General features: G+C 50.6%; 1 protein-coding gene and 2 non-coding genes across 4 annotated transcripts in view; 1 reads left to right on the forward strand and 2 right to left on the reverse strand.

Moving 5' to 3' along the window:
* The window catches only part of CCDC124 (coiled-coil domain containing 124), a 53,052-nt gene that overhangs the window by 2,832 nt on the left and 24,528 nt on the right, over positions 1-25,692 (reverse strand). For both annotated transcript variants that reach the window (XM_039910182.1, XM_029050665.2), the window contains 2 exons: positions 909-1,092; positions 238-349 (listed from right to left, as the gene is read on the reverse strand). In XM_039910182.1, the coding sequence (XP_039766116.1) occupies positions 238-349; positions 909-1,092 (296 nt within the window). The remainder of the gene's footprint in view (positions 1-237; positions 350-908; positions 1,093-25,692) is intronic.
* LOC114806914 lies at positions 14,950-15,087 on the forward strand. Its single transcript, XR_003754967.1, has one exon. It is a non-coding gene; the product is annotated as a small nucleolar RNA SNORA7 (small nucleolar RNA).
* LOC114806701 lies at positions 21,121-21,258 on the reverse strand. The gene has a single exon (XR_003754763.1). It is a non-coding gene; the product is annotated as a small nucleolar RNA SNORA7 (small nucleolar RNA).

Consider the following 25,692-nt stretch of genomic DNA (forward strand, 5'->3'; position numbering starts at 1 on the left):
GAGGACCCATATCCACAAGGTGCCCCAGGAAGTGGCTGGAAGGGCGTTTCCTTTCACCATCTCTCCCCATGGGCCCGACTTCCCCAGCTCTCGATCTGGCGCCTTCTGAGCCGAGCGACAGGCACAAGCGATCACAGCTGCTTCCACCATCGAGGGGTTATGGAAATCACAAGAGGGACCGGGACCACCGGACCCGGAGAAGACCACCACCCGACTACCGGCCTGATGCTCAGATACCTGAGAAGCGCCAGAGCATCTTCGATAGTTCTGGCTTCTAGCTCTCCTTCCAGCACTCTGCGGTTCATATTTTCTTCCAGGGGAACTTCAAGATGACTCTTTGGTTTCTCCACTATAAGACAGAAGAAGAGAGTGAGAGGGAGTCTGCGATGACACTGCCAACAGAGTGCATGGGCCACAGGGAGTCCCGAACACACTAACTTGGTGCAGGGGCCAAGGACTCGAGGCTTGCAAGTGAAATTACTACTAACAACAACAACAACAAGAATAATTACGGTATTTGTTGAGTGCTTACTACGCGCAAGGCACTGTACTAAGTGCTGGGGTGGATAGAAGCAAATCGGGTTGGACACAGTAGGGCTCACGTCTCAATCTCCAGTTTACAGATGATGTAACTGAGGCCCAGAGAGGTGAAGTGACTTGCCCAAGGTCACACAGCTGACAAGTGGTGGAGCTGGAATTAGAACTCATGACCTTCTGATTCCCAGACCCGGGCTCTATCCATTATGCCATGCTGCTTCTCTACTAAATTGCGCCTGCAGACCCCCCCCCCCCACCCCCCAGACCCCTGGAAACTTCCGCATGCTTTACCCATGGCCACTAGGACTCCTCCCTCTTTCCAAAAAGGCATTGCCGATGCCTGGCTTAGGTAATGATGGGAGAAAGCAAACCTGAATCCTCATATTCCTTCTGCTGATCTTTTCGGATCATGTCTTCAATCTGAGATCTAGTGATCTTGCCAGAGGGGAGAGGCTTAAGGGACTTCCCTTTCAGCTTGGAGTCCTCCTCCTCCAGTAGCCGCTGAATCTCCTTCTTGCGTTCCAGCTGTTCCATGCGGCGCTTCTCCTTCTCCTCCTACAGACAGGAAAGAGGAACCGAGTCAGGGTCCAAGGTGGTTTTAAGGGTCCACCTTTAAAAGACCAGACCAGGTTCCAGATCTCAAGGAGCTTACAATTAATAGGAGAGAAGAAGTAAGCAACAAACCCATCAATCGTATTTATTGAGCGCTTACTGGTGTGCAGAGCACTGTATTCAGCTCTTGGGAGAGTACGATGCAAAAGAGCTGGTAGCCGCGATCCCTGCCCGCATCGAGTTTACAGAGGATAAATATAAACCAGCATAAATATGCGTGAACTCACACACTCTAATGACAAGAATGAGGTGGACAAAGAGGCGGCTGATTAACAGATTGTGCCAGTGGACTGGAGAGTGGGTGGGGTGAATTGGGGAAAGCTCCCCCATAGAGGTTTGAGGGGGAGAGGGAAGGTTCGGGGGAGAGATGGCACACAGAAGTAGGGAGGCTGTTGCACCCAGAAGAGATACTCTAGGCAGAGAGGGAGGAAGACAAACTTGACTGAAACGATGTGGCAAAATGGAGTAGTTGTCAGTCAATCGTATTTATTGAGCGCCTCCTATGTGCAGAGCACTGTACTAAGCGCTTGGGCGAGTACAATACAAGAGAAGTAGCAGCCACATCCCCTGCCTACAATGAGCTTACAGCCTAGAGGGTAGAAAGAGAGCTAGAAACGGCGAAAACGTGATAACCTTTCTGGGACTCGCCAACAAGACTGTAACTAATCCACACAGCGGGGTGTCCACCCTTCTCCCTCCCAGGTTCCCCACCTCTCCCACATAAGCCCGGGCGATCTGAATCGTGGCCACCAGGCTCACCGGTGTCCGGAAGCAACGGCCGTCCGATTGAGGGTACAAACCAGTTGGGTACAGGGCACCCTTTTGCCACCATTCATTCATTCATTCAATAGTATTTATTGAGCGCTTACTATGTGCAGAGCACTGTACTAAGCGCTTGGGATGAACAAGTCGGCAACAGATAGAGACAGTCCCTGCCGTTTGACGGGCTTACGGTCTAATCGGGGGAGACGGACAGACAAGAACAATGGCAATAAACAGAGTCGAGGGGAAGAACATCTCGTAAAAACAATGGCAACTAAATAGAATCAAGGCGATGTACAATTCATTAACAAAATAAATAGGGTAACAAAAATATATACAGTTGGGCGGACGAGTACAGTGCTGTGGGGATGGGAAGGGAGAGGTGGAGGAGCAGAGGGAAAAGGGGAAAATGAGGGTTTAGCTGCGGAGAGGTAAAGGGGGGATGGCAGAGGGAGTAGAGGGAGAAGAGGAGCTCAGTCTGGGAACGCCTCTTGGAGGAGGTGATTTTTAAGTAGGGTTTTGAAGAGGGAAAGAGAATCAGTTTGGCGGAGGTGAGGAGGGAGGGCGTTCCGGGACCGCGGGAGGACGTGACCCAGGGGTCGACGGCGGGATAGGCAAGACCGAGGGACGGTGAGGAGGTGGGCGGCAGAGGAGCGGAGCGTGCGGGGTGGGCGGTAGAAAGAGAGAAGGGAGGAGAGGTAGGAAGGGGCAAGGTGATGGAGAGCCTTGAAGCCTAGAGTGAGGAGTTTTTGTTTGGAGCGGAGGTTGATAGGCAACCACTGGAGTTGTTTAAGAAGGGGAGTGACATGCCCAGATCGTTTCTGCAGGAAGATGAGCCGGGAATCCTGGCAATAAATACGATTGATTGAATGAATGAACACAGTCAAACAGAGAGACCGGGAAGCCTTTGAGAAAATCTCAATCTAATGGGGGTAGGGGAGAAGAACCTCGATTTGACAATACGGTGACCTGCCATGTCCAGGGAGTAAAGCCCGCCTCCCGCATGACCCAACCATCATCTGTGTTTATTGAGTGCTTAACACATGTAGACTGGACTGAGTGCTTAGCTCACTGTGGGCCGGGAGCGTGTCTCCCAACTCTAATACACTGTATTCTTCCTAGCGCCTGGTCCAGTGCTCCGCACACAGTAAGCACAATAAATAAGACAATACAGTTGGTAGGCACGTTCTCGGCCCTCAAGGGCCTTAGGAGGCTAGATGGGGGAGAGGGACATTAAAATAAAAGAGAAGTAAGGGAAGTAACTGAGTACAAGGAGATGCACACAAGTGCTGTGGGGCTGCAGGGGCATAGATCTGAGTGCAGAGGCAACACAAAAGGGAGGGCAAATAGGGTGGGGAAATGAGGGCTCACTCAGGAAAGGCCTCTTGAGGAGATGTGATTTTAGGAGGCTTTGAAGATGGGGAGGGTAGTGGTCTATCAGATACGAAGGGTGGAGAGGGGGGTTTCAGGCCTGACGCAGGATGTGGGTGAGGTGGCGGCGGCGAGAGAGATGAGATAAAGTACAGATTGGCAGTAGAGGAGGAAAGCATGTGGGGCAGGAGCTCCCCCCACCCCTCCTTCAGGGCTCTGCCTGATGACTGTGACAGGCCCCTCTGGCACTGGTTAGAAGCCCCGCCCCCACCCTCCACAAGAGGAAGCTGAAGCAGTTACTTTGGACCATAGAAGACGCTGCCTGGAGCAGCGAGGAGGCTGAGGTCCTTTCTTTTCCAGCAGGGATGTACTGCTCTTCTTATTTTGGTTGCTTTGGCTGAATTTATCTTGTTTTTCTTCCCTGTACTCTCCCCCATGGGCCAAGACCATGTCTGATCAATGTCCTTCTATGTCTCCCCAGTGCTCTGTACGTTGTAAGTACTTAAATGTCATTACTATTACTAGAATAGACATAAATTGCCGCATCTACAAGAGGCAAAAGAGTAAAGGGCAGAGATACAGATGGTAAACACAAAAGGGAGCGATTAAATAAATAATGAATAAGTAAAATGACACCTTGAGGACTAAGGTGGGGGGAGTGGATGGTGGTGGTGACAATCACTGTGGGGGGGGTGACATTTTTGAAGGCGGGGAGAGATCTAGTTTGGCAGGAGGGGAAGCGGTGTTCCAGTTAGAGGGAGAGGTGGGAGATGGAAGAATCAAGAGCGAGAGCAATGGGAAGAAGAAACGATGGAGAGCCTTGAAGGGAAGTGATCAGGAATTTTGGTTTTAGATGAGGAGTGAAGAGCCACTGGAAGTTTTGGAGAAGGGGGAAGTGATGGGTTACGAATGACCTCTTCAAGAGATGATCCAGGCAGTTGAATGCAAGCCAGACCGAAAAGAGGAGAGACTTAGAGGCATGGTTGGAACCAATTTATTGAGCACTTACTGTGTGCAGAGCACTGTACCTAGTGCTCACTGTACAGCCACCAGGGGGGTGGCCATCCAGGACACATTACAGGGGAAGAACCAGCAGGGTTTAGGGGCCTCAGAGGAGCCTAGGGGCTAGAGCACAGGCCTGAGAGTCAGAAGGACCTGGATCCTAATTCTACCACTTGTCTGTTGTGTGACCTTGGGTAAGTCACTTCCCTCCCCTGTGCTTCAGTGACCTCATCTGTAAAATTGGGATTGAGCCTGTGAGCCCCACTTGGGACAAGAAACTGCATCCAACCTGATTAGCTTGGGTCTAGCCCAGTGCTTAGTACAGTGCCTGGGACATAGTAAACCCTTAACAAAGCCCATAAAGTAATAATGAAAATAATAAAAGTCTTTGTCATTTACCTCCCACCTTCGGGCTGACACCAGGTGGTGAGCTTCTGGGACAGAGATCACCTGGCGGTGGTGCCACCAGCAATAGGTCTGAGCTCCCCAAAGTCACCCCTCCGCCTCTCCCCTCCCCCCCACCGACCCCCTCCCATACTTTCCCATCCTTCCCTGCAGTATCCTCAGAGGAGATCTCCTCCCTCCTCGCAAGTGCCACCCCCTCCACCTGCGCCTCGGACCCCATTCCCTCTCACCTTCTTAAAACCATCGCCCCTGCCCTCCTACCTTCCTTAACTTCTATTTTTAACCACTCAATCTCCAAGGGCTCCTTCCCCTCTGCCTTCAAACATGCCCACGTCTCCCCCATCCTAAAAAAACCCGCTCTTGACCCCACTTCCCCCTCCAGTTATCGTCCTATCTCCCTACTACCCTTCCTTTCCAAAATCCTAGAATGAGTCGTCTACAATCGATGCCTAGAATTCCTTAACTCCCATTCTCTCCTAGACCCCCTCCAATCTGGCTTCCGTCCCCTCCACTCTACCGAGACTGCTCTCTCTAAGGTCACCCATGACCTCCTTCTTGCCAAATCCAATGGCTCTTACTCCATTCTAATCCTCCTTGACCTCTCTGCTGCCTTTGACACTGTCGACCATCCCCTCCTCCTCCAAACCTTATCTCACCTTGGCTTCACGGACTCTGTCCTCTCCTGGTTCTCCTCTTACCTCTCTGGCCGATCATTCTCGGTCTCCTTTGCTGGAGCCTCCTCCCCCTCCCATCCTTTAACTGTTGGAGTTCCTCAAGGGTCAGTTCTTGGCCCTCTTCTGTTCTCCATTTACACTCACTCCCTCGGTGAACTCATTCGCTCTGACGGCTTTGACTACCATCTCTACGCCCCTGTCCTCTCCCCCTCTCTTCAGGCTCGCATCTCCTCCTGCCTCCAGGACGTCTCCACCTGGATGTCGGCCCGCCACCTAAAACTCAACATGAGCAAGACTGAGCTCCTCATCTTCCCTCCCAAACCCGGTCCTCTCCCAGACTTCTCTATCACCGTGGATGGCACAACCACCCTTCCCGTCTCTCAGGCCCGCAATCTCGGTGTCATCCTTGACTTGTCCCTCTCGTTCACCCCACACATCCCATCCGTTACCAAGACCTGCCGGTTTCACCTCTACAATATCGCCAAGATCCGCCCTTTCCTCTCCACCCCAACGGCTACCTTACTATTACGGGCTCTCGTTATATCCCGGCTAGACTACTGTGTCAGCCTTCTCTCTGACCTCCCTTCCTCCTCTCTTGCCCCGCTCCGGTCTATTCTTCACTCCGCTGCCCGGCTCATCTTCCTGCAGAAACGATCTGGGCATGTCACTCCCCTTCTTAAACAACTCCAGTGGTTGCCTATCGACCTCCGCTCCAAACAAAAACTCCTCACTCTAGGCTTCGAGGCTCTCCATCACCTTGCCCCTTCCTACCTCTCCTCCCTTCTCTCTTTCTACCGCCCACCCCGCACGCTCCACTCCTCCGCTGCCCACCTCCTCACCGTCCCTCGGTCTCGCCTATCCCGCCGTCGACCCCTGGGTCACGTCCTCCCGCGGTCCTGGAACGCCCTCCCTCCTCACCTCCGCCAAACATTCTCTTTCCCTCTTCAAAACCCTACTTAAAAATCACCTCCTCCAAGAGGCGTTCCCAGACTGAGCTCCTCTTCCCCCTCTACTCCCTCTGCCATCCCCCCTTTACCTCTCCGCAGCTAAACCCTCATTTTCCCCTTTTCCCTCTGCTCCTCCACCTCTCCCTTCCCATCCCCACAGCACTGTACTCGTCCGCTCAACTGTATATATTTTCGTTACCCTATTTATTTTGTTAATGAATTGTACATCGCCTTGATTCTATTTAGTTGCCATTGTTTTTACGAGATGTTCTTCCCCTCGACTCTGTTTATTGCCATTGTTCTTGTCTGTCCGTCTCCCCCGATTAGACTGTAAGCCCGTCAAACGGCAGGGACTGTCTCTATCTGTTGCCGACTTGTTCATCCCAAGCGCTTAGTACAGTGCTCTGCACATAGTAAGCGCTCAATAAATACTATTGAATGAATGAATGAATGGGGGAGTTAGGAGGGAAGACCGAGTTCTGTTTTTGACATTTTGAGTATTAGAAGCAAGAGGTGAGAGAACCAAGGTTGGAGCATGGACGAAGGCAGAGCTGGAGGTGCAAAGAGGTGGTCACAGCTGGGGGAGCATCCTCAGAGTGTGGAGGCACAGTGGAGAAGGGTAGAGGACCAAGGATGGAGGCTTCTGGGGAAGGATGGAACGCCAGCCAAAAAGACCAAGGAGGAGAGTAAGAAGAGATCAGGAGAACAATGCAGGGAAAGGGTTGTTTTTGGTTTGTTTTTTTTTAAAATGGTATTTGTTAAGCACTTAATATATACCAGGCACTGTACTAAGTGTTGGGGCAGATAAAAGCTAATCAGGTTGGACACAGTCCATGTCCCACATGGGGTTCACGGTCTTCATCCCCATTTTACAGATGAGGTAATGGAAGGACAGGGAAGCTAAGTGTCTTGTCCAAGGTCACGCAGCAGACAAGTGGCAGAGCTGGGATTAGAACCCAGGTTCTCCTGACTCCCAGGCCCGTGCTCTATCCACTAGGCCATACTGCTTCTCTGGGTTCTAAGAAGCGGAGTGGTCAGCCAGGTCAGAGGCGGCCGAGAGACTGGGGCAGAGTAGTTCAGAATAGGACCATTGAGTTTAGCCAAAAGGTGGTCATTTGGTCAAAATTGCTGGAGATGAAGAGGAGGCAGAAGGTGTGTACATCTCATTCAAGAAGTTTGAAAAGGAATGGGAAATGATTGTCGTGGGGGGTGGACGGATTTTTGCCAGCACTGGGGAGCCTTTGGTTCATCTGAAGGCCGAGGGCAAAGGCCAGAAGGGAGTGGGAGCCATTCCTTTAAGAATCAGTGAGAAGGAAAGGGGTCCAAGGTCCAGCTAGAAAGGTTAGACCCCAAGAGCAGAAGAGCGGTCTCTTCTCGGGAGATAGATGGGAGGGAAGAGAATGAGGACAGTGAGGGCAGGAGGGCATCGAGGAGGTCAATAGGGACCCTTGGAAAAGTCTGCGTCTGATGGTCACACAGACACTAGTAACACTGGACCTGCACGGTGCCGGGGTCTTCCGATCTCAGGTGGAAGTAGAAACACCAGAGGATTATTCTCTTCCAACTATTCCATTTTATGCCTTGCCCTCAACCCGGACAGGCAAACCAGATGAGTCCATTTTGAAGTACTTCCTCACTCCTAACACCAAGCTCCTGAAAACCAAATGACACACAAAATACCCCCCACCTCCACCCCAATAAAGCTTCTGGTCCTGGATTATGTTTACTTCTCTTGTCTCTCTAGCATGCAAGCTCTGAGGCCTCAACCGGGTCTTTGGTTTGTTCGCTTTCATGACATCTAGTTGGTTGCAGCCTTGCAAATTGTCACTTGTCCAAACTAAGGAGTGGTTTAGCTTGGGCTGGTACTTGTCTGCAAGGCTGAATGAGTTATTCCAAAGTTACCACCCTCTTTATTTGCGGGGCGGGAAAGAGAAAGAGAGCACGCATACACAACGGTGAGGGACTCAGAGATAGAGATGCTAATAATAATAATAATAATTACGGTACCTGTTAAGCTCTTACTACGTGCCAGGCCCTTTTCTAAGTGCTGGGGTAGAAACAAGATAATCAGGTTGGACATGGTCCCTGTCCCACATAGAGCTCACAAACTTAATCCCCATTTCCCAAATGAGGGAACTGAGGCACAGAGAAGTAAAGTGACTTGCCCAATGTCACACAACAGACAAGTGGTGGAGCCTGGATTAGAACCCAAGACCATCTGATTCCCAGGTCTGTGTTCTATCCACTATGCCAAATTGCTATGGATCAATCCAAATGCCCACAGGGAATAGGCCAACCCTGCCTGTGATAGGGAAGAAAGACTGCTGGTAGCAAGTCTCAAATCTCGCATCATTCCACCCTCCCCAATACCTACACCCTATGCCAAGTGCGAAACGTTTCTTTAGGTTTTTTTAAATAAAAATTTGTTGGTGCAGGGGTTGAAGAGCCAGTGTGTGGGTGATGCAGGTCTTCTCACCCCTCTCTTTTAATGCCCACCTTTTCTTGAGATGTCATTGCTTGGTAGCCCCAGCCCTAGGAGAGGTGGAGAAGCGGGGGGAGGTGAGGGTGAAACATAAATCCTGTCCCTGCTGCTGCTTGAGCATCTCTTTCCTGGTGAAAAGATTTGGGGTGGGTAGGAGGCATGGAGAAGAGGGAAGGTCGAGACTCCTGGCCTATTGGTGATTTGGGGTGGCTCGCTCAGCAATCCCTGCTCCCCTCGTCGTCATTTTCTCACCCCCCACGCCCCCAACCCCAGTTAGGGTCCCCTGAGCCCAGGAAAACAACATCCCCATCATAAACACCTCCGAAGCCCCCTAGCCTGCTGTTTGGGACCCAATCGGTCAGGCTGGAGAAGACATCTGAGCCTGGAGGGGCTTTTAAGCGTCGGGGAGGTAGCGGGGCCTGAGAGGAAGCAGTGACTGGCAGCGCGTCAAGGTCACCTGCTTTAGTAAAGGAGTTTAGGCAGTGAACAGCAAACAGCCCGACATCTCTGCCCTGCTCCAGGCAATCGGCGTTGGACGAGACAACACATCACCACGCGGGTGATGGTATCGCACCCCCGGTGTCTAGACAGGCTATCACTAATGAAGCCGGCGGACGATCGGACTCTCGCTGAAAGCTCATTCCGGAGGATGGCCCAGAGGGAGCCTAGCCGCAGAGGGAAGAGCTGAGACTTCCCGGGGCGGGAGGAGAGAGGGTCTGAGCATCAAGCACGTCTGGGGACAGCCAGGCTCTGCAGACATCTCCAGTCGAGCCTCAGTCTCTCTGCCACCCCGATGTCGTCCCCCGGGCGACTCACCAACGGGTCTTTCTTTCTCTTGCCGAACGGCCCCACCCTCACCTCGGGACACTCCGCTGGCCCGAGCCAAGGGGTGGGGCAGTCGCCAAGGATCGGGTCCCTCGGGTGAGCTCAGGTTGGGAAGCACGCACAGACCCCTGCCAGCGTTCAGGCACAGAAGTGCCCTCTTGGCTCCCTCAATCACAAACGCCCACGCCCTTCTGCATCAGGACCACCAAACTGCGACAATTCAGACCCTGCTTATTTCTTTGCTAACGGCGCGTCTGGCTCAAACCCTGACTTCTGACGGAAGCAGGAGAAGGAAGACTGGGGAGGTCGGTGACATGCAAAAGCTCTCCGAATTGGGCTGCTTTTTTCCAAAAGATCCTATAGCTTGCACATCCAGCAAATTGTTTTTTCAGGGCTGTAACCTTAAATTCCGCGGGTGCTAGGAATGTTAACACTGCCCTCCCAGGAGCTGGTCTAATCTGGACTGGGAGAGAGGCAATTAAGCACAGGCATCCAAAGGAAAGCGGTCATTATGCCAGGAAAAGGTCATTCAAATCATCCGGAAGTCTTGATTCTAGTGGCACCAAAAGGATGTGGGAGGCAAAAACTGGGGCTCGAACCCACAATTCCTTCCTGAGCTGGAAGCACTGTGGTAATGGAGTGGATTGTGAATCCACAGACCTGGGAATGGAGGACCTGGAGTCAAGTGGCAGTTCTGCCTCTGACTTGCTGTGTGACCCTGGATCTACCACGGGCCCTCTCTGAGCCTTGGTTTTGTCATGAGATTGGCGGGGGGCAGGGACAGTGGAGAAGAAGAGTGGGGAGAGGGTGTTTGATCAAAACACCAAAGATCAAAAGATATTCAGCTTTGGGGAAGCAGCTGCAAATGTTGATGTAATAATAATAATAGTGGTATTTGTTAAGCGCTTACTGTGTGCCAGGCTCTGTACTAAGCGCTGGGGTGGATACAAGCAAATCAGGCTGGACACAGTCCCTGTCCCACATGGGGCTCACAGTCTCAATCCCCATTTGACAGATGAAGTAACTGAGGCACAGAGAAGTGACTTGCCCAAGGCCGCACAGCAGACAGGTGGTGGACCCAGGATTAGAACCCATGACCTTCTGACTCCCAGGCCCATCTCTATCCACTAGGCCACACTGCTTCTCACTGTAGGAAATGCCCCCTCAAAAAAAAAAAAAAAGCAATTGCTCCTCTATCACAGATAACAATGATGTTATTTGTTAAGTGCTTTCTATGTGCCAAGCACTGGTCTAAGCACTGGGGTAGATACAAGGTAATCAGGTTGTCCCATGTGGGGTACACAGTCTTAATCCCCATTTTACAGTGAGGGAACTGAGGCCCAGAGAAGTGAAATGACTCACCAAGGTTACACAGCAGAGAAGTGGCAGAGCCGGGATTAGAACTCCTGTCCTCTGACTCCCAAGTCCATGCTGCTTCTCTAAATATCTAATGGATCAGAACTTTTTAAGTGAAAAAATTTCTAATTTTCCAGGAGATCAAACTGAATGTTTATTGAGAGAAGCAGCGTGGCCTAGTAGAGCATGGGCCTGGGAGTCAGAGATCGTGGGTCAGAGATCACAGCTCCGCTGCTTGTCAGCTGTGTGACCTTGGGCAAGCCACTTCACTTCTCTGTGCCTCTGTAAAATGGGGATGAAGACTGTGAGCCCTACGTGGGACAACCTGATTACCTTGTATCTACCCCAGTGCTTAGAACAGTGCTTGGCACATAGTAAGCGTTTAACAAATACCAACATTATTATTATTATTATTATTATTAATAATCTTGGCTCTGCCACTTATCTGCTGCGTGACCTTGGGCAAGTCACTTCATCTCTCTAGGCCTGTTATATTATTATTATTAGTATCAAATGCCATCGAATTGTCTCCAGAAAGCCCTATCCTCTGCCATAAATCCATACACTTGCTAACGGTTCTTCCGTTATCGTTGTTATGGTGCCTGTACCCACCCCAGGGTTTAGAACAGGGTCTGACACACGGTAAGCGGTTAACAAACATCATCGTTATGATCACTGAATACAGCACCTGGCTTAAGTGCTTAAATGCCACAGCTATTATTATTATTATTACCACATCCAAAACTTGGCCTCACCCTTTCCAACTTCTCGAAGGCTGCCGCATGAGGAAGCTTGTCGCTCCTAGCCAGAGATGCAGTGGCTCAGGAATGGGCTGGGGAAGGCCGCGAGCGAAGTGGAGATCAAGCTTCAGAAAATCCAAAGTTCCAGCCACGGAGATAGAGGCCAGGCGGCCAAATAAAAGGGGGCTTTCCACGGCTCATTTGCATAACTGCCCAATGGCCACCAGTTGGGCCATTAGGGAGCCCTGAGGTTCAAATCCAATCAATTGAAACCATTTAAAAAAACAGAAAAAAGAAAAAGGAATACTCCGCAGAAAGGGACAGCCCTGCTTTCCAAACCCGCTTCTTTTCATCTTGCTTTCCACTCTGGATTTAGGACTCCGGTCATTTATTTCAGAGTCGAGAACAGCATAAAATTATTGCACAACGGGCCAGTGCGCTTAACCGCCAGCGCCTGCCCCCTGCCCACCAGATTGTGAGCTCACTGTGGGCAGGGAATGTCACTGTTTATTGTTGTGTTGTATTTTCCCAAGCGCTTAAGTACAGTGCTCTGTATACCCTAAGCGCTTAATAAATACAATCAAATGAAAACCAGATATTTCAACTCTATTGAGTTGAGAGAGACAAAGATTAGGCAGGTGCATAGAGGGTGCGGGGGTGGGAAGAGTTTGCAGAGGACAAGGCTAGTAGTGCAGCTAAATGACAATCCCCCTAATTTTGTCCATCCGTTCTCCCCTTTCTTAACCTCCACCCCTCCCATTATCTAAAGTAGCCTTGGTTTGGATCACTGATAACCGTATTTCAAATAATCCGCTTTCCACTGTAATCCTCCTTCCAGATCCACTTTTCCCTCTCTGGGCCCTCTTACATGTCAAACGGAGAACTATTCTTTTTTTAAAAAAATAAAAAAAATAAAAAAACCATCACCAAAAAAGACAATTTATTTCTGGGCAGGAATCGTCCCACAGCTTCGGAAAGGCCAGTTTCGGTCCCCCAAGTTAGGAGCGCTGTTGTAGTCATTAAGTCAGGAGACACTCTCAAATTAACACACGCATTTAACAACTGTTTTGTTAGCAAGGGCACAGCTGTGAGTAGTTCGGCTCTACGACTGAGGAAACAACTTTGCTGCGACTGGCAGTTTCAAAATAATTTCTCCCTGCCTCCCCTTTCTGATTTGAGAGGTGGGATGGGGACCGGGGAGGGGTCCAGAAGCAGACAGCCCCCACCCCCAGGCTTTTGAGCAAAAGGGTGTGACCTGGCTTCTCTTTACCCACAATAGCCCCCAGCACCCCTCACCCCCCACACTCCACCATTCTCCTGCCACTCTTGATTACGGGTCTCATTCATTATTCATCACGCCGAGTTTCTAGCGAATGGAAGAAGCACCACCGAGAGAGTTCGCCCTGAACAGCGCTTGGGCAACCAAAACAAGGCCTACCGGAACACAGTATGTCCTGGTTAGCCGGGCTGAAAGAGCACAACCCCTCAGTGTGCACCACAAGTGGGGGGTTGGAGAAGTCTGGTGGACATCAGCAGAGTAAAACCCCACTTTAGAGCGCTGAATTAAAGACAGCCTCGATGATCCGGGGTCTGTCTGATTGTCCAGGGTGCGGAGGCTCACGGCTAGAGAGTCAGGAGTGGAAAAAAAAAGCCCAATTCACTGCTTATTAGTACCTCTCCAGCCAGAATGGGGGTGGACTAGGGAAATCAGAGATTCAATCATTACTTATTGAGCACTTACTGTGTGCAAAGCACTGTACTACATGCTTGGGAGAGTACCATACTGCAACAAATAGCTGCATCAGAGATAAAAGGCAGTTCCGTCCAGGGGCTACTCCACTTGTGTGGAGTGTGACGCTGAAACTAATAGTAACAGCTAAGGTGGAAGTAGGGTTTTTTGGATTTTTTTTCTCCCACGTGTGTCCCCTTCCTTCGCACTCTTGCTCGATGTTCCCGTTGGTTAGGTATAACGGGGCTGGCTGGAGCTCACCAAAAAGGCGCCCTTTTGAGTAGCTGAACCTGTCAGAAGGCTCAGAAGCAAAGCGAGCCTGAAGCTCCGGCATGTGGCATGGCTGTGTTAAAGCTTTCACCCCTCCTTTTATCCTTGTACTCTGCCGCTTCCCTCATGTCTGCCATCCCTACTAGACTGTAAACAGAGAAGCAGCATGGCGTAGTGGATAGAACATGGGCCTGGAAGTCAGAAGGTCATGGGTTCTAATCCTGGCTTCATTCAACAGTATTTGTTGAGCACTTACTATGTGCAGAGCACTATACTAAGCACTTGGAATGTACAATTCGGCAATAGATAGAGACAATCCCTGCCCAATGACGGGCTCACAGTCTAATCGGGGGAGACAGACGGTACAGCAAAACAGAACGAAACAAAAACAAGACAACATTATCACAATAAATAGAATCAAGGGGATGTACACCTCATTAACAAAATAAATAGAGTAATAAATAATATATACAAATGAGCACAGTGCTGAAGGGAGGGGAAAGAGGGAGGGGGAACCACCACTTGGCTGCTGTGTGACCTTGGGCAAATCATTTCACTTCTCTGTGACTCAGTTACCTCATCTATGTGGGACAAGGGGCTGTGTCCAATCCGATTTGCTCATCTCCATCCCAGTGCTTGGTACAGTGCCTGGCACATAGTAAGCGCTTAACAAATACCGTAATTAATATTCAACTCCTGAGGACGGATCATGTCTACCGACTCCATTATATTCTCCCAAGCGCTCAGCACACAGTAAACGCTTAATGACTCCCACCAGGGCCCAGAACAACCGCAAGGCTGTGGGAGGAAGCGAGGGCGGGAGGGAGAGGACTTCTCCAGGCAGTAAAGGGAGTAAATTGCCTTAAGAAGGAGAGTCAATCCCATCCAAACAAAGGGCTCGTTTCTCATGTCCGTTCTCAATTGGTTCCTTCCGCAACTTGAGCCAATCCCCAGTTAAGTAAAGCAAATCACACTAAATGAACTCCAGAGAACACACTGCTTCTCGAGCCAGATTGAACCCAAACCCTAGCCAAAGTCACTGTCTAGAGGGCAGCACCAACCAGGGAGAGGGGCAAAGGGTGGTTGGTTGGTACTTGCTCTTGCAATCCCTTTTCCATGGACCAAGCAAACTACCCGCCTCAACTTCTCAAGACAAAAACAGCCACCTTCTTGGAGGCCATAGGCTGGCTCCTTCTAACCTAATAACAGTGGTAATTGAAGCATTTATTAAGTGCTCCCCCTCTCAGGGCTGCACCTGGAGAGTTTCCAGTACTCTACCAGTCATGACTACAGGAGGGAAAGTCAAGCAGAGGCCTATCCATTCCATTCCTAGCTTGGGCAGTGGCTAGTGAGTGGAAGGCAATCTGTCACAAGTCAAAACTGTCCTGTGCTGGGCAGCAGCGGCATGGGAGAGAGTCAAGGGCAGAGACTCGTTTACTGCGTGGAAGGGGGCAATGGAAAACCACTTCTGTATTTTTACCAAGAAAACCCTATGGTTTTCTTGCAGATTGCAACGATTGCAGATGGAAGTGGGGAATTCTGGGAGAGATTTGTCAATGGTGTCGCTCTGGGTCGGACACGACTCGACAGTTTAAGACAACAACTATGTGGTAACCGCTGGGGTAGAGACAAGATAATCAGGTTGGTCAGAGTTCTAAGATGGAGAACAGGTTTTACAAATGAGGAAACAGGTAGAGAGCAGTTAAGTGACTTGCACAAGGTCACACAGCAGACAAATAGCACAGTCAGAAGTAGAACCCAGGTCCTCTGATGCTCAGGCCTGAGCTCTTTCTCCTAGGCCACCCTGCTCTCTATTTGTCTTTCTGCCACTTCCCTCCAGCTTGTGCTCGCCACTCTAAACTCTGGTCCCTTCTGCCTCCCACTGGCCTTCACACCTGTACCCTCTGCTACGGTCGAACCACAGCCCTCCACATATGACAGACCGCCGCTCTCCCGGCCTTCAAAACCCTCCTAAAACCGTATCTCCAACAAGAGGCCCTCCCTAATTAAGCCCTTGTTTCCCCTACCTGCCTCTCCGGTCACCAATGCACTTGGATCTGTACCCTTCAAGCACTTGATATTCACCCCCAACCTCAGCCCCACTGCACTTACGGACATAAATTTATACTCTGCCATTTCCCCATCTGTAATTCATTTTAATGTCTGCCTCCCCCTCTAGACTGTAAGTTCCCTGGGGGCAGGGATTGTGTCTACCTACTCTACTGTAGTGGACTCTCCCAAGCACTTAGTACAGTCCCCTGCACACAATAAATGCTCAAAAAATACCACTGATTGACTTCCCCTTCAAAGCTGTCTCCCTCCAGGATGCACTCCCTGATTTTACCCCCCCACCCCCACCCACTTTCTCCATCCATCATGCAATCCCCTCGGCCGCTTTGGCACATTCACCTTTCCCTCTTTTTCTGACCCGCTCCTCGCTTGTTTGGGACTTTGATCTGGTCTCTTAACCACTATTTAGCTATCAATTGCCATCTTACCATGGCTTAGTGGAAAGAGCACGGGCTTGGGAGGTTGGGGGTTTGAATCCCAGCTCCGCCACTTGGCTGCTGTGTGATCTTGGGTGTGCCACTTACTTCTCTGTGCCTCAGTTCCCTCATCTGTAAAATGGGGATTAAGACTGTGAACCCCTCGTGCGACAACCTGATTACCTTGTATCTACCCCAAGTACCTATAATAGTACTTGGCACATAGTAAGCGCTTAACAAATATTATTATAGAGAAGCAGCGTGGCTTAGTGGAAAGAGCACAGGCTTGGGAGTCAGAGGTCATGGGTTCTAATCCCGACTCTGCCACTTGTCTGCTGTGTGACCTTGGGCAAGTCACAACTTCTCTGGGCCTCAGTTACCTCATCTGTAAAAATGGGGATTAAAAACGTGTGCCCCACGTGGGACATCCTGATTACCCGGTATCTACCCCAGCGCTTAGAACAGTGCTCTGCACATAGTAAGCGCTTAACAAATACCATAATTATTATTATTATCGGCTCATCTTTCCCTCTGGAACACAGCATTGCAACCTCCAACAGAAATCATGCCTTGTATTAGCCTGTCCTATCCGTGCCTAGTACAGGACTTGCACATAGTGGAAAACTCAATCAGTACCGATGATGATGATGATGAATGAGGGGATGGTGGAGGTCAGGGACCCAGCCACATTAAGGATGTGGCTTGGGGGGAGGCAGAGAGGAACGGAAGCATGGTCTGGGGGGGAGGGGGGGGAAGAGTGTGTGTGTGTGTGTGTTGGAGGGGGGTGGGGGTGGGGGGAAGGGTGCATGGTTTCAGCCCTGTCAATCCTGCTGCTGTGAGGGTAGAATAGGAGAGGGGCAGCAGCAGCGTGGCTTAGTAGAAAGAGCAAGGATTTAGGAGTGTGAGGACAATAATTCTAATCCCGGTTCTGCCACTTGTCTTGTGTGACCTTGGGCAAGCCACTTAACTTCTCTGTGCCTCAGTTACCTCATCTGTACAGCGTGGCTTAGTGGAAAAAACACGGGCTTGGGAGTCAGTGGTCATGGGTTCTAATCCCGGCTTCGCCACTTGTCAGCTGTGTGACATTGGGCAAGTCACTTAACTTCTCTGGGCCTCAGTTACCTCATCTGTAAAATGGGGATTAAGACTGTGAGCCCCATGTGGGACAACCTGATTACCTTGTGTCTACCCAGCGCTTAGAACAGTGCTTGGCACATAGTAAGCACTTAAAAACCATCATTATTATATTAGGAGGCTGACTTCTCACCACTGTGGGGCAGCTAGAATTGGCCAGCTGGTTGGCATGCAAGGGAGAATGAAATCTCACTTGGTTCCCCATTAACTCTGAACCCCTCAAGGCCCAACCAGAGAAAAAGATGGATTGGGGTGGCAGTCAGCAGATTGGCCCTTGAGACCGCTCCCCAGCATCTTCAGTGGAAAGACCTTTTCTGGGTTCTCCCATGGGCTCTGTTTCTCTCCCTTTCCATCTAACCTCGTTGGAAGACTTACTTGCCTGACTCCCCTCCTTGGGGGCTTCCCACCTACGCCCTTCTCCACCTCCACACTCCCCATTTGAGCAGGCTGCTGGCCTGTCGATTTATCATCCTCTTCACTTGAGTGCCCCCAGCACTCAAGTTTCCCTTGGAAACTTGGGGTGCAGCCATCCATGAGCTGGGCTTCAAGGGTGCTCACAAGCAGCAGCGGGGTGTGTGTGTGGGGTGGGGTGGGTGGGGCGGTGAAGGGTATTAGCTGGGAAAGCCACTTTGGAAATGGCTGCTGTCTCCCCCAGCAGCATTCCGAGCTACTCCATACTAATCCTCCTTGACCTCTCAGCTGCCTTTGACACTGTGGCCCACCTCCTTCTCCTGGAAATATTATCTAACCTTGGTTTCGCTGACACTATCCTCTCCTGGTTATTCTATCTCTGTGGCCATTCATTCTCAGGCTCCTCCTCTGCCTCCCACTGCTTAACTGTGGGGGTGCCTCAAGGCTCAGTTCTGGGTCCCCTTCTGCTCTCCACCTACACCCACTTCACTGAAAAACTCATTTGCTCCCATGGTTTCAACTACCACCTCTATGCTGATGACTCTCTGATCTCTCTCCTCCGCTCAAGTCTTGCATTTCCTTCTGCCTTCAGACATCTCTACTAGGATGTCCTGACAACTCAAACACGTCCAAAAGAGAACGCTTTATCTTCCCACCCAAGTCTGCCTTCCTTCTGACTTTCCCATCACTGTAAACAGCACCACCGTCCCCTCTCTGCCTGACGAGCCCGTAACCTTGGCGTTGTCCTCGACTCATCTCTCTTATTCAACCCACATATTAAATGTCACCAAATCCTGTTGGTTCAACCTTCACAACATCGCGAAAATCAACCTTTTCCTCTCCATCCAAACTGTTACCACATTAATCCAAGCACTTATCCTATTACCCTGATTACTGCATCAGCCTTCTTGCAGACCTCCCTGCCAACTCCAGTCCATACTTCACTCTGCTGCCCAGATCGTTTGCCTACAAAAAATTTTCAGTCCATGTTTCCTCACTCCTCAAGAACCTCCAGTGGATGAGCAACCACCTCCACATCAAAACTCCTTACCGTCGACTTTAAAGCAATCACCTTGCCCCATCCTACCTTACTTTGCTGCTTTCCTACGACAACGTAGCCCACCCACTTTGCTCCTTTAATCCCAACCTACTCACTCTACCTCTATCTCATGTATCTCGCTGCTGACCTCTTGCCCACTTCCTGCCTCTGGCCTGGACTGCCCTCCCTCTTCATATCTGACAGACGATCACTCTTCCCACATGCAAAGCCTGATTAAAAGCACATCTCCTCCAAGAGGCCTTCCCCAACTAAGCCCTCATTTACTCTTCTCCCATGCCCTTCTGTGTTGCCCAAATCTGCTTGGATTTGCACCCTTTATTCAGCCCACCCTCAGCCCCACAGCACTTATCTGTAATCTATTCATATTAATGCCTTTCTCCTCCTCTAGACTGTTATGCTTGCTGTGGACAGGGAAATTTGTCTACCAACTCTGCGCTGTACACTTCCAAGGGCTAAGTTCAGGGCTCGGCACACAGTGAGTGCTCAATAAACATGACTGACTGACGGGAGGGTTTCAGAGCCCTCGGTTAGAACAGCAATCAAACCACGTATCTTTCTTATTCACTTGTGTTCAGCTAAGGTGGCCACGGACAAGCTTGTTTTGTGGCACTCGGTCCATGGACGTGCCCTGGCCTTTGTGAGCCCAAGAGAGTCCTCTGGGTTTTCAATGGAGAACTTTTTGAAAGAAGAAAAAGGACACCATCATCGCCACCACCAACAGCACCGCCACCACTTGGCTTGAGGGGCCTGCCAGCTATTTGGTGAGTCCTGCACAGGGAATTAAAATTCTCCTCCTCATCTACCTCCCACATAAAAACACAAATGGGATTGTTCGTTTTTGTCTTAAAGGCCAGATCGGCTGTGCTCCTGACCCACCTGCTGGGCTAATTTAAGCTTGCCAAGGTGGCATTTTAAGGTGCCCGCTGTTGCTTTTAGTGAAGTTTGCTCTTTTAGCTTGGCGTGCTGGGGAAGGGTTTTTGTGTGTGTGTGTGTGCGCGCGCGTGTGTGTCACGCAGGAAGCGTGCTCTGGTAAAGATGGATACAAGGGAAGGCACGTGACTGCTTTCACTTGGAGGGACTCTGCTGGCAAGCGACTGAGTCAGACCAAATCACACGATGAAGCCAGCAGAACGTACTTTGGAACATTTCGCTTGTGATCCTTCCCCAGCCTGGGCCTCAATAACAACAACAAGATCACTTATTTATAGAGCTTTCATTGCTTTGTGCAAGGCAGGAACTCTGCCTCTTTTCCACCTGCCCCCCCGGTGCCCCTCTACCTCCCCAAACTACCCATTCATTCATTCAATAGTATTTATTGAGCGCTTACTATGTGCAGAGCACTGTACTAAGCGCTTGGGATGAACAAGTCGGCAACAGATAGAGACAGTCCCTGCCGTTTGACGGGCTTACAGTCTAATCGGGGGAGACGGACAGACAAGAACAATGGCACTAAAATACCCACCGCCTGCCCCTCTTCCCTTAATTAATTGCTCAGCAGGCCCATTTCTACCCTGTGCCTTTCACACAACCGTGTCACAATTTTGTTTTCTGGGCAGGTGAATAAAGCAGTGACAGAGCCATTGCCTTCTTTAAGAGCTTATTGGGCAGCTCTGCTTGATAGCTTAAAATATATCTGACAGCAACAGATTTGCAGGAAAATAATCAGCTCAGGGGAGAGAAAACAAAAACCAAGATTCAAGAGACAGGATTGTGCAGTGAGAGGCACTTCCTTAATGCTGTGCCTTTTCCCCTCAGAGCTCTTGGGAGCAAGGCGGCCCAAGCTATGGTGAACAGAGGTGGGAAATTTCCCCAACCTAGCCATTGCCCTTTACTGGCCCAAGCAGCCAGGTAGTCAAAACCACCATACTGTGCCACCCCCTGGAAAAATAAATAAATAAATAAATAAATCACATTTTGACTTGAGTCCAAAGATCTCAAGGTCCCTTGAGAGGCAATGTGGCTCTGGACCCCAGGGTTTAGGAGCCCACAGTTCTAGATGTGAGGGCTCACGGGAAAATAACAACAATAATAATTATGGTAATTGTTAAGCACTTACTATGTGCCAAGCACTGTTCTAAATGCTGGGATTGCTGTTGTTGTTGTCTTATGCTGTCGTGTCCGACCCATAGCGACGCCATGGACACATCTGTCCCAGAACGCCCCACCTCCATGAGCAGTCATTCTGGTAGTGTATCCATAGAGTTTTCTTGGTAAAAATCCGGAAGCAGTTTACCACTGCCTCCTTACGCGCAGTAAACCTGAGTCGACGTCCTCGACTCTCTCCCGTGCCGCTGTTGCCCAGCACAGGTGAGTTTTGACTTGAGGTAGATTGCCTTCCACTCGCTAGCCACTGGCCAAGCTAAGAATGGAATGGATAGGCCTCTGCTTGACTCCCCCTCCCACAGTCGAGACTGGTAAAGTACTGGAAACTTTGCAGGTGCGACCCTGAGAGGAGAAGTGCTGGGGCAGTACAACTTAATCAGGTTGGATACAGTCCCTGTTCCACACTGGGCTCACTTTTAATCCCCATTATTATTTTTTTTTAACAGATGAGGTAACAGAGGTATAGAGAAGTTAAGTGACTTGCCCAAGGTCACACAGCAGATATGTGACAGAGCTGGGATTACTGAGGTCAAGATCAACTTCCCGTAGAGTTCTTTGCTCCTGATGGGGAAGGACCCACCGGGGCGAGTGGAACCGCCTCGCCCGCCCACTCAAGTTATCAGAGCGGGGCCGAGATTCCAGTGGAACTATTACTGGGCTCACCCGGCGTGAGGCCAGCGTGAGCCCTCTCTTCGGCTGGAGGGTTCCCAGTTACCTTCCAACCCTAGGTGCCCAAGCCAAGTAGTTCCCTTGGAGAACTCTGGCTTGAGGCCGTGACCAGAAAAAGTCCCAGATGACTTTCAGTAATTCCAGGGCTGAGCAGCAGCTAACACCCAAGTGCTAATGGTCAAGAAAAGAGCTACTGGGACGTAAGCAGAGCTTCAAGTAGAGAGGGGGAGGAGGCCCGGTGCGTCAAAGGAGAGCTAAGATTGGCTGAAGCGGCATCTGCCCCTTCTGACGCTTTGGATAACAGGCAATGCAGACGGAAGACAAACAACTTAGCAGGAAGGGGTACGGTGAGCAAGTCTACCAGAGGAGGAATAGGAGACCTGGGGCCCGTAAAGAAGAGGGTAGGGAACAGACCCCACGACCCCCATGTCACCCCTCTGGTTTCTTCAGGAACAGAAACCTCTGAGCAGTTGTGATGATTGAGCTTCTGAATGGCAAAGACGCGGGTCAACGGAGCGGATGGAGCCATCTCATCGGGTGCAATGAGCTTTTAGTTTCTTTAGTCGGAGTAATGAATCAGCGGAAAGACGCAGACAGGGGAGGCTGTTTGGTTTCTCCTGGCTACTTCTGAGCCAAAATAATTGGCCTGTCAATGAGGAAAGAGGGGAGAGGAGAGAAGACCCCAGCCTGGCCTTGAGCTTTCCAGTCCCCTCGATGGAAGTGTGCCTTGTGCAGAGGATTTTCCTGCCTGGGCATTCCACACGCCTGGATACACACTCCAACACCCCAGGAGACACTCACCCAGTTCGTCGGGCTACTGCTACGATGACCTTGCAGAGGGACAAAGCACCACGGGCCAGCTCATTAATACTCCCCCGAGAATCCACAACTCCAAAAGAACACCTCTAGGGCTGAACTGTGGGTGAAGGGACAGGAGAGAGAGGAGGGGAAAAAAAAGGGGGCCTCCTGCCCCCATCCACTCCCCCTCTTGACTCACAGTGCTCAACAGCTGAACCAGCAGGATGTAGCATCTACCAATATCTGACCCCTCTGGCACAGATGCCCTGCCAGAGAGGGACGACCCTTGTGAGATGATAACTCACATCTCATGATGGATTCTGTGTCTGTCAGTCACCCATCCGGAATCCCTTAAAGTGCTCCGCCTATTTGGAATTGTCTCTCAAGCCAAAACACCTCTCCAAAAGCACCCCCCTCACTCCCCCAAGAACCACTGCATACCAGTGAGGAGATGTGTTTTCTACAATTAACCGAGGAAATGACTTTGCTTGCCCAGCTGGAGGATGGTGATGGTGGTGGTGGGGGTGCCTCCCAAGGGTGTCAGGGAACAAGGGTTAGTGGGATGAGGGTCTGTGGCACTGGAACTCAGTCCACTCCCTCCTACTGCAAATAATAATAATGGCATTTAAGTGCCAAGCACTATACCAAGCACCAAGGTACATACAGTATAATCAGTTCAGACACCGCTGTCCCACATGGGGCTCACAGTCTTAGGGGGAGGGAGGAAGAACCCCCATTTTATAGATGAGGAAACCGAGGCCCATAGAAAAATAAGTGTCTTGCCCAAGGTCATCCGGCAGGCAAGCGGCAGAGGCGGGATTAGAACCCAAATGGCTACCGTTAGTCATTTGGTAGCTCAGAGTGACGGACTGAAGGACATTCTGATCTGGGCCTGTTTCCTCATTAACCAAGTAGAAGACCTGCCTCGATCGGAGGGGCTGCGCCGGGGGGAGGGAACGTCTCGAGGAGTCGTGCTTCCAGAATCTAAGGATCGGAAGATGCTGCCAGACGATGCGGAAAAAGACGAGGAGGAAGAGGAGGATGGGGGGTGGTTTTGAGAGCCAAGCAGCAGGGGTTCAAGCTAGAAAAACAGGAGAAAAAGGAGCAGAGACCCAGAGGTGTACGAGGCACAAAGGAACACCAGCTGGGAGATGGAGGGGAAGAATTTCATTTAAAAAAAAAAAAAAGGCACCCCAATTCATTGACATTACCACACATGCCTCCCTCCTAGGGGGAGGGTGAGCTGGCAAATTTCAATTGCTTATTTACAAGAATGTTTTCAAAAGTAAACAGTAAAAGCATTTCCCGGATGATTGGTGATTAGAAGGGAGAGGTGGGGGCGGTAGACACTCTAGCCAAAACCAATCAATGAATCAATGGGATTTATGGAGTGCTTACTGTGTGAAAAGCACTGGACTATATGCTTGGGAGAGTACACCACAGAGTTATTATTGATTGAAATGAATTAGAATTATTATTAAAATAGTTAATAGGTACCACCCCCTGCCCATCAGGAGCTTAGAGCCTAGAGGGGGAGACAGACATGAAAATCAATTATGGATATGTATATATGGGCTGTGGAGCTGAGGGCGGGGAGAACATCAAATGCTTAAAGAGTTCAGAGTCAAGTGCATAGGTGACGTGGAGGGGAGACGCAGCAGGGGCAATGAGGGCTTAGGCGGGGAAGGCCTCTTGGAAGATGTGATTTTAGGAGGGTTTTGAAGGTGGGGAGGGTACAAGCGGTGGGCTGTCCAAGAGGATGGATGTCCAGCAACCACTATGGGATGCCCCTGTGGGAGGCAGTCACCTGGGCTGGCTGGACCGTCCCCCTCTGGACTGAGCTTGCTGTACGTAGGGAATGTGTCTACCAACTCTGTTGTACTGGACTCTCCTCAGAGCTTAATCCCCACTCAGGATCGCATCTGGGAAGTTTCCACTACCCTACCGTTCTCGGCTATGGGAGGGAGAGTCAAGCAGAGGCCAACCCATTCCATTCGCATCTTGGGCAGTGGCTGGCCAGTGGAAGGCAATCCGCTACAAGTCAAAACTCACCTGTGCTGGGCAGCAGCGGCAAGGGAGAGAGTAGAGGGCAGAGACTCAAGTTTACTGCGCGGAAGGAGGCAATGGTAAACCGCTTCCGGATTTATTTTTTTTTAAAAAAACCAGGAAAACCCTATGGATACACTACCAGAACGATTGCAGATGGAGGTGGGGCGTTCTGGGAGAGCTGTGTCCATGGCGCCGCTATGGGTTGAGATGACGAGAAGAGCTTAGTACAGTGCTCTGCACGCAGTAAGCGCTCAATAAATCCGATCGATTGACTGATTGACCGGTCCCGACTGGTGTTTCCTTTGGTCTTTCAACTGCTTGGCTTCCTGGACACAGCATCTCACCCTCTGAAGTCCGGGATGGCTGTGGTTCAACTGGAGGCCACGGAGGATAAGAATCTCAGGGCTCCTGAGTCACCTCTCTAAGCAAACAGGAAACCCATTTCCCTGCCCCAACAACAAAAGGTTCTCTACTCCTAGTGTTCTGTGAAGACAGACTAATCACGAAAATGGGGGCACAGAGGAGAGAGGTCAAAGGGACAAGAGGTCACACGGGGAGAAGCAGTGGCACTGGGGTTCTTTTGCCACAGAACATCTGGATTAGAAAGGGATTACAGAATAAGAAATGGCATTACTGGGTTAGACCAATGGTCCACCCAGCCCCAGCATTCCAATCTCCATGGCAACAGGATGCTTGGAGGAATTGGGTGTGCTGGTTGCCCTCCCGGACACTTAGGGGATAGGCCATCCAACAACCCCGGCTTTTCCCTCTCATACCTCGTTATGAACTTCTCATCCCTTGGCACGTAGTAAGCACTTAAATATCATCAATTATCATTACTAGCCAAAGCGGTCTGAAGAGTGACCAGGACTTGGTCCACCAAGGGGGAAATCAATCCATGTTTTTGTGGCTGCCGAGGGGAAGGGAGAGGGGCTTGGAAATTTAGGCACTCACAACACAAGAGGGAAAAAAAAATGACAGACTGGTGGCAGGTCTGTCTATGCTTCAAGAGGCTCAGAAGAGCGCTGACGTCAAGGGCTGCCCAGGACGTGAGGGTGCTACCCAAAGGCCGCAGGCTTGATTTACGGCCTCACATAGGTCACTGGCAAAGCCATTTTGGGCGGCCTCCTGCCCTCAGGGGCGCGGGAGGGGAGGAGGTTGCTTATGGATGAGAAAGAAAGATCAAAATGTCCTGGTTGAGAAGGAGCGGCATTAAAAAGTTTAATAACCCAGGAACTTGAGAACCCATATGGTGGAGGGGAAATTTGAG

Source organism: Ornithorhynchus anatinus, chromosome X1, assembly GCF_004115215.2.
Source record: "Ornithorhynchus anatinus isolate Pmale09 chromosome X1, mOrnAna1.pri.v4, whole genome shotgun sequence".
In the NCBI taxonomy this organism is placed as follows: domain Eukaryota; kingdom Metazoa; phylum Chordata; class Mammalia; order Monotremata; family Ornithorhynchidae; genus Ornithorhynchus; species Ornithorhynchus anatinus.